This window comes from Prorops nasuta, unplaced genomic scaffold (genome assembly GCF_024137725.1).
Source record: "Prorops nasuta isolate Cenicafe-Biocafe unplaced genomic scaffold, Cenicafe_Pnas_1.2 PNAS00012, whole genome shotgun sequence".
Classification (NCBI taxonomy): Eukaryota; Metazoa; Arthropoda; class Insecta; order Hymenoptera; family Bethylidae; genus Prorops; species Prorops nasuta.
In genome coordinates, this window is record NW_027116809.1 from 4952258 (window position 1) to 4962088 (window position 9831).

The 9831-nt window shown below is 37.2% G+C and overlaps 1 protein-coding gene across 1 annotated transcript; it reads right to left on the reverse strand.

Moving 5' to 3' along the window:
- On the reverse strand, positions 1-1772 carry LOC136777825 (uncharacterized). The gene is made up of 5 exons (XM_066734416.1): positions 1636-1772; positions 1403-1564; positions 1209-1336; positions 880-1134; positions 1-794 (listed from the first exon to the last, which is right to left on the reverse strand). The coding sequence occupies exons 1-5, from the start codon at positions 1770-1772 to the stop codon at positions 1-3; spliced, it is 1476 nt and encodes a 491-aa protein (XP_066590513.1).
- Positions 1773-9831: the final 8059 nt, after the last annotated feature.

Here is a 9831-nt window from a genome sequence, read left to right on the forward strand (position 1 = left end):
TTAAATCACTTCGTTTTCTTTGATTACCTCAGAAACTTCGAATATAATTGGTGGCTGTAAATTGACTAATACACAACACATATGCAAAATATCATCAATATTAGTAAACAAGTGTTGAGGAATCTTGTCTAAAATACGATAAGTTCGGAGTCGTTGCATTATCCTCTCCACATGAATTCTTACTTTAGCAATATTGTATGTTAGGTCTGTTTCTTGTTTGGCGAAGCCCTTATTTTGTTGTAAAAAGGGTGGAATAATTATGAAGCATGTTTTTCCACTATTATCAATCATTGACTGGAACTCAGGAAATCCTTTATCCGCTAATACTGTGTCACCGTGCTCTAATTGATCTATTAATCCTGATTCGATTGTAATCTGAGAATCACTTTTACGTCCCCCACATACTTTAGATTTAAATGAAATGAACCCACTCGGAGTAATACCAATTAATACTTTTGCGGTAAAACCCTTTTTATAATGTGAGTAACATAACACCCGATTATCTACGCTGCTTGAGATATCAATTCTAAATTCAGTACAATCGATTATAACCCTTACATTACTATAATCAGGTTTGAAACATTCTGGCATTAATCCATTGATTGTATCCTTGCCTGGCCAAAAAATAAACTCTTTTGTTGCTTGTTTTAAATATTTAAGAGTTGTAAAAAAAATTCTGGAGATGGTAGTTCTGTGCACTTGAAAAAGCGCTTCCATGGCTGAGAATGATAATCCTGTTTTTAGCTTAATCATGAACATAAAAAGCCTATCTTCCTTAGACACTCTAAATTTATCTGAATCATATGATCGTTGCATTAACATTTTAAAATTAGCAAAACTTATACCAGCTAAATCAAGTAGTTCTTGTTCACGTTTTACTGATGAAAATCCAGCAAAATATTTTTTTTTTGTTAACCATATCATCAGGAATTAAAGGACTATTAGGACCAACAGCAACGTCAGTAAAAGTTTTTATTTTATCAGGACCACATTTCACATTCATTGTCTTCCTATACCTCAGATTGGTTATTACTGCACTTTCCATAATTTCAGTTTGTAAAGCATTATCACACTGATTTCCATGTTCATATATTATACACGTAAAGCTTTCTCTTGATGTTTTTAGGGCTGCATCTGTGTTACAAATAATAAAAACCTGACACTGTTGATGATTTTTATAGGATATGTTCGGATTGCATTAATATCACCATCATGTATATATCGTTCAACACTTTCAGAATTCTCACAATTAATAGTATTTTCATTTAACTGTGAAATTACTGATAGAGACCTTACATTACTTGTTTTTATTCTACGCTTTAAGAATCTATTATGTCTGTAAAAAAACAAATATTTCTTTTATGTCACACAGTTTCATTGCGTTAAATTGATATTTCTTTACCTCTTTGTAGCCTGCAATTCCTTTAACATCATAATTTTATTTCTTTGGGTAAATACAGTTGGAGTATAACTAGGACTTAGTTCATCTTCTGATTTTCTACCACCCACAAAATGATAACTGCAAACTAAACTATGCGGCTTCGGAGTCCAATTTTTAGCATTCCTATATTAAAAGTAACTTAACAATTTCATATTTTTCAATCATGTAGCAGAAATTAGGTTATATTTACGTACATTGCTTTTCTTAATGCTGCAATCCATTTATGACGTTGCTTCAATTTATATTTAGAAGTAGGAAAACGATAAAACTTGAAGTCACTATTCACCCCTGTATTCTTGCAATGTTGCATACAACAATTGGAATGGCCCATAATTTTTTACATATAAACGTATTCTATATTCGAAAAATCCAACATAACATTTCAAGCTCTCCACCATGAGCGCTGTAATAGTTCTGATTTACCCCCTCCAACCAAATGCACGGAGCGAATAAAACTCACTTCATTGTTCTGCTAGTAACACACCAACATGAACGTCTCTCTCCAAGTCACGATGAAATTGGTATTGCCCTGGAAACCCTTTACGATCAAGTAAAATCAATAGATCTAAGGTCTTTCCGTATATCTCCTTTTAAAATTGGAATGTGCCGAATCACAAGTCGCTACCTGAGTTCCGTGCTGAGTAAAACATTCTTGGACTCCTCCACGAAGATAACGATTTGCAACGGAGACATAATAGAGCCCCCCGCACCTGTACGCCTACAAATAATCTTGGACTATCATGACGGCCTCGTCGGGGTCCATAAGGGAGTGACAAAGACATACCACAGAATTGGGGAATATTACGACTGGCCGGGGTTACACAAGAACGTACAACGCGTAGTACGAGGTTGTGAAGAATGTCAAAAGCAGAAGCTGGTCAGAGTTAAAACTCGCCTGTCTATGCTTATCACTGATACTCCTAGCATACCTTTCGATAAGGTAGCTCTGGATACTGTAGGGTCCTTGCCTATCACACCCTCGGGAAATGTACATGTTTTAACTGTGCAGTGTAATTTCACCAAAAACTGCCTTGCCGTGGCCATTCCCAATATACGCGCGGTAACCATCGCCGATGCGTTCGCTCGTCACTTCATCACCTTGCATGGAAAACCAGGCGCTATACTTACTGACCGTGGTACCAGCTTCTTGGGCAAACTGATAAATCACCTTACCCGACTCTTTGATATACTACACCTCGCAACATCAAGTTATCGACCACAGACCAACGGGTCTCTAGAACGTAGCCATATAGTACTCATCAATTACCTCAGACACACCACTCCGCGGCACTGCGACTGGGACCACTTCTTACCCTTCGTCATGCATTCTTATAATAACTCAGTGCATGAAGCAACCGGGTATACCCCATATGAACTTGTCTATGGTAGGAAAGCTGGCTCACCCCTAGCAGTAGGTCCTGTTGAAGACTTACCTACTTTCGACTCCTATTCCACCGAGCTAAAACAACAACTTCAGGTCGTTCAAGAACTCGCTCGCGAACGGGAAATCAAAGCCAAGGAAAAATACAAAGAATACTATGACCGCAAAACTAATCCCGTGGAATTTCATCATGGCAACTTAGTTTATGTGCTAAAAGAACCCAGACTACATAAATTCGACCCCCATTACGCTGATCCCTACCGTATCGACACCGTGACACCTCAGCATAACGCTGTTTTGATAACCGAAGACGAGAAAACTTTGACTAAACATCTCGACAAACTAAAACCCGCCCATATTCTTTCGTAATCTCAGAATAAAACGCTAAATCCTTATCTTTAAAAAAAAATATATATATATTTTTTTATTTTATTAATTATATCCTATTTGTTCTTCAACGAAATCCCCTCTATTGTTACAGCTCACAATCCAAACAGTTTTGGCCGTTTTTCACTTACCGACTCAGATTGACAAAAGTCAACAGAAGTCGTCACACGTCAACATCAGGATACTCAGATCTAAAATTAAAGTTAGCAACATTACGCTGTTAAAAATCACTAGTAGCCTAATGTATGAAAGTCGCGCACTTATTTGAAAACGAAACTAAGTAGGTTATGTGTGTTATACATACAACTCTGTTATATTATAAGTGGTTTTATAAATTTATGGTGGTTTACTAAGCCTTATACATTGTGCTAATTAAAAATGAACAATGATGAAGAATCACACAATGGAAAAGGAAGTCGGTTGTCGATTAAAATGGGAACTTGGAGTGGAATTATTTAGTGTTTATTTTTATAGCTGCTGTTTGGGACAGTAATGCTACCCGTGCATTGCTTAGCATATATGAAGCTAATTTACATATGCTGGATCATCTGAGGAAAAGATCAAAAGTTTGGGAAATTATACAAAATAATTTATATCAAACTTATGGAATAAATGTAATTAGTGGTTTTATCTAATTATATCGTTTCATTTACAAATTCTATATACATATATATATATATATATATATTGAAAAATATTATTAGTATTTTGTTTTTTAATGCATATACTCTGATGAATTGAGAGAATTAATTTTTATTTATTCTAGATGACTATTAATCAGGTTAAGTGGAAAATAAGTGCTTTATTAAAGAAGTACAAAGAGTGTATTGATAACAATGCGCAATCAGGAAGAAGCCTAAAAACATTTGCCTATTTTGATATAATCGATGAAATTTTGAATCAAGGGAAAGATTGCAATATAAAGCACATTTTTTCGTCTAAGCTAAAATCAACAAAATCTTTATTACGTTTTGTACATGAAACATATGTGGAACCTTCAGAATGTTTGTGGAAGAAAAATATGTGAAACCTTCAGATTGTTTTATGAAAGAAAAATATGTGGGACCTTCACAATGTTCTGTACAAAAAAAATATCTGAGACCTTCAGAAAGTTTTGTACAAGATTTTGTAGGACAGCCCTTTGCACAGCCTTCGACATACTTTGAAAGAATAGATCCGCACAATAAAGAACCTCCAAGACCTACTGTTAAAAATACAAGTGTGGAAGGTTTGTCAAGCAGTGCAGAAGAAGACTGTTTAGAGGAAATAGAAAATAACATTGGAAAAAAGTCCAAAAGTAGTAAAAATAAGAAAAAAATAGATAGAAATATGTTAAATAATAAATTATATGATTATATTATAACATGTTTCTACTCCTTAACCCCGATACCGCGTAGGACAAAGAAATCTGTTATTTTAACTGTCTGAGAATGAACGCGTAACAAGTTTTATTTGGTTCTTCGTTACACACATATATATATACACGTCCGCTCTGGTCGGATCCACGAGAAGGAAGAAAGAGCTCGGTCCTCGCGCCCACTACTCGACATCCAAACTCTCGCTAAGTCGATCCTCAGTTCGATTATCCGTTCTAAATACGCGCGTATTTCGAAGCGCTGCTATCCCATCTATCGGCCTAAATTATTTTACAGCTTCGCCCACTCTGACCAGTGGACGCCTCGGACAATGCAGAATCACAATTGTTTTACATGGGGTACCATAATTCGCTTAACACGATGCTATCCTAACGCACTAAATTTGACATTCCTCCTTCCATGTCACCGACCAGATTACAATCATATTCAAATACAAAATTCCGCAAATGATAATTGTTTCGTTTATCAAGGTTATCATCATATTGTTATTTTTTTTTAACTTAATAACTAGGTTTTGATAAATATTCTTAATCGAACTTATTCTACCCTATTTACAAAGACTGACCATTCGATTAACTATCGCGTAACTTCATGAACGCTCGTTAAACTACTTACACTATAAGTGGAATAAAATTCATTAATTTTCTTCGCTAGATTCATCAATATAGCACCTCTCTCTAACTTGAGGCTCGATGCAGGCGATCCAGGGTCTCTTTCTCTATGGACTAAAAACACCAGTAAAGGGTTTGGAATGCAATTGAAATCCCTCAATATCTTTAATAAAATACCGCTCATTATCTAGCACCTTGCTTACTACATAGGGTCCTTTAAATCTTGGTAATAGTTTTTGGCTAACTCCAGGTGTCGTGACCACATTATGTATCATTACGTAATCACTAGGTTTGTAACAAAGGGCTGGTTTATGCTTAGCGTCAAAGATCTTCTTATTATATTCTTATTTCTTCTTACTCCTTTCCGTCGCATTCGTTCGAATTTTCTCCCGATCATTAGTTGTCTCAGTTGCCTCGGCTAGATAGCACCTGAGTTCATCGTCAATAAACCCGTTTTATTCACATCCGAATAATAACAAACTAGTCGTAGTGTCGACGGAAGCGTGGTAAGTATTATTAAGAACGAATTGAGCGCGGAGCAGGGCCAGGTCCCATTGACCCTCCACCACTGTTTTTGCTAAAACAGATCTTAAAAACCTGTTAATCCGTTCGGCCTGCCCATTACTTCTTGGCGAAGCCGTTGCGGTCTTAACGTGAGCGATGTTCAGCGGCACTAGAAAATCCGCCGTTTCCCCTGAAGTGAAAGCACTACCTCTATCTGTTATGATTTGCTTACTCTGCCCGAAATGTAAAAAATAATTTTTTAGACAACAAATGACGTCCTTTGTAGCGGTTGTCTTTACAGGGTACAGAACCACGAATCTAGTAAAAGCGTCAGTCACCAGTAGGACGTGCCTATTTCCCTTCCTTGTCCTCTCCAGAGGGCCATAGTGATCCATATGTAGAGTTTCGAAGGGCTTATCTCCCTTATCATAGAGATGCAGGGAGCCCTCCTGCTTACCAGATGATACCGAGTGAGTAATGCAACTAATGCAATTTCCTATGTAGTTTTTCACACGCGAATACATCCCTGGGAACCAATACGTTTTATTTATTAGGCGAATTGTTTTTTCGAGCCCCACATGCCCCACTTCGTCGTGACAAGTTCGAATAAGGGCGGGCACCATAGCTTCGGGAACATAAAATAACAAATTTCCTTTGCATTTCTTATATACGATTCCGTTCCTTAATTCAAACTTCCCACTTTCCGCGGTTTCTAGTTCCTCGTGGATCTTTTGTATGCTATGATCTTGCAATTGTTTGTAGACTAATACTTGATCAAACGATAACGGCTCAACGATTAGGATGCTGCGACTTAATGCATCCACATGCTGCATTCTCTCGCAAGGGCGATGCTCTAGACTGAAGTCGTAGCTCTGTAACGACAAACACCAGCGACTTATCCGGGGTTAATATCCTTTTTACTGAAAGCCAACTTCACCGCATTACAGTCAGTTACCACAACGAATTTAATTCCTTGTAGATATACCCTGAAGCGATCGATTGAGTAGACAATGGTCATCGCCTCTAATTCACACGAATGATAGCGACTTTCAGTTTCCGTAGTTCGCTTACTGAAGTACAGAATTGGATGCATGAAAGTAGAGTAGCTGTAAGGATTCTGGGACCGGGTGGCGAGGGGGTCGGGGTCCCGCGGGGGTAGGGGAAGTAGGGGAATTGCCCCCTCTCCTCGTGTGGTTGTGCGCATGCGGTTGTGCGCATTATCGCGTTCCCCCGACGTTAAACTGGTAGGGTACACAAATGGCCTCCCCCCCTCTTACGTTAAGCAGTGAACGCAGAGAAAGAGAAAGAGAAGGAGAAGGAGAAGGAGAAATTGAATTTTGAGGTTGTGAAATGAACGATATTTGGAATTTTTAATAAAAATTTATAAATATATTTTTAATAATATACACATAAAAATTATAATAATTAAATATTAAAAAAATTAATAATATATTTATAGCTCCTAATTGGGGGCCACCCTTCCTCATCATCAGGGTCTTCGTGTTGGAGGTTGGGTGACCCCCAAACTCCTTCCTGCATCCAACGGATTCCGTAGAAATCGAAATCCTCCTGGAAATTTAAATTTCGTGCCACCTCTTCTTCCCATTGAGCATTCCTGAATTTAATTCCCTCACGTATATATTTTTTGTGCTCCTTCTCAATAATTTTATCCCTAAAAACTGTAAGCGGATAATTCAAAAATAAATATATATATATATTATTTTTTATAACCAAAAAAAAAAAAAAAAATATTATTTAATTTGTTGTAACTTACGGTCTCTAATTTGCTCCAAAAGTTTCTTATCCGGATTTATCCGTTTAAGATACCAAATAAAATCGTACATATGTGCGTAAATATCTTCGTACATTTTGTTGTTTTTTTTAAAAATAATAGTAAGCATCCTTGATAGTTTTCGGTTCAAATGCACAAACTAGAATGAACGCACCCATCCGCAGATCCACTACAGGAATTTCAATGTAAGAGGGGAGACGTCACATGGGTACACAAGTGGCCTCCCCCCTCTTACGTTAAGCAGTGGACGCCTTAGAGAGAGAGAGAGAAGGAGAGAAAGAGAAACCGCCATGCGCGAGCCAAGAGAAGCAGTTGGTTACTTTAAACGATAAGACGCGTTACTTAATACATTATCGCGCTCTGCAACAATGTATGCGTAATGGACTCGTACTGGAAAGAGAAAGAGAGAAAGAACATTCGTAGAGAGCGATGCAGTGATCGCTCCCCCTTATTTATGTTACAGTATCTTTGACGATCGTCATATTCATTTGTATATCCATCGTCGCAGATACTTACCATCCGCTCTGTAATAAGAGCGGAGCCTACGTGACCTTAACTACAGAAAAGTGGTTGGGACGTATGTGAAAAACACTTGACAACATTCAGAACAGTTTTCAAGCTGTAGATCCCCCTGGAATATTTCAGTCGAAGCATCGTCCGATGTCGGTAGAATGGAAATCTTCAAGGGTTTTATTTTATGATTTGCATTTTTTTTTCTTTTTTATTTGCAATAATTATATTACGGGGTACAGTGGATTGGTGGAGAGGTAATTGAAGAAACACCAATGTAAGGGAAAAAGCCTTTCGGCATAAAAAACCCTCTTTATTGAAATACAAATTTACTTATAAAAATATATAAATAAACCAGGAATTGTACGTCCTGTCGAATTCCAATAAAAACAGCAACAGCAACAGCATCTATAATTAAAAAAAAAAAAATTATTTAAGTAGCTTCTATGCTACATTAAAAGCACTCTATGTCGAACAAAAGTAGTACTACGATTTAATAAATCGCTGCGAGAGAAAAAGTGAATGCGAGATTCCTTCGCTATTAAGCCATTTTTTTATATTTTTTATTAGTCTTTGACTTTTATTAACTCTTACCGATTTGGTGGTGGTGACTGTCTGTCATACAACCCAGAAGCTCACATGGGCTGCATATTACCTAACCGTAATAACAATTGCCGCCTACGCGAGACTGCAGGTTGCTCCCCTGCAGGTTGCTCCGCTGCAGGTTGGTCCGCTGCAGGTTGCACCGCTGCGGGCAGCATCTGCAGGGCTACGGGCAGCGAATGTGGTAGCCGCAGTGGCTGCTGCTGATCAGGTATCGTGCGATACCCTCTTCGCACTGCTTGCTGCTGCTGCTGCTCTTCATTCTGCACAAATGGTCTCACTATTGCCACTGGCACAGAGGACTTCTTCACGTCTGACATTGTGAATTTTTTTTGTGGTAGCACAATTTTACGTCCGGAGCTCATGGTGTTTTACCGAAGACTAAAGTGAAGAGTGCTCTCCTCTCTTTACTCCAGATGAAGTTCACATATCTTTATCAATACATATTAGCCTTCTCTCTTTCCACTTCAGATGAAGTTTACGTCTCTTTATCAATACATATTAGCTTTCTCTCTCTCCACTTCGGATGAAGTTTACATCTCATTATCAATGCGGAGAGAAGTTTATATCCATTTCTCAATACGTATTAGGTTTCTTTCCGTTAACTCCAGATGAATTAGTAAAAGGTGTATTTACAATAATATTTTTCAATTTATTTGATAAAAGAAATAGTAGAGGTTAATTTACAATGATATTTTTTCAATTTGTTGGATAAAATAATTTAATAGTAAAAGAAAAAGAAATGTGGTGGTTCCTCTTCTCTCTTAGTCTGCTTTGACGCAATACCTTTTCCTCCTCCTTCTCCACTACATTTTTCTCCTCTTCCTTCTTCGTTTGATTTGACTCAATATCTTTCTCCTCCTCCTCCTCCATTTTTTTCTCCTCTTCTTCCTTCTTCATATCCTTTGACTCAATATCTTCCCTAGTCTCTTTCTCTTCGTCTTTCTTCACTTTATTTTAAAAATACAAACAGGTAATAATTATGAAAAGGTAAAAAAAAGATAAAATAAATACTTACATTCTTCCTCCTCTACTTTTTTCTCCTCTTCCTTCTTCGTCTGCTTTGACTCAATATCTTTTTCCTCAGCCTTTTTCTCTTCGTCTTTCTTCACTTTATTTTTAAAAAAAACAAAGAAACAAACAATAATTATGAAAAAATGTAAAAATAAATACTTACAGTTTTTATGCAAATAATGATGCAGTTTCCGTTCATACTCTTCGAAGTA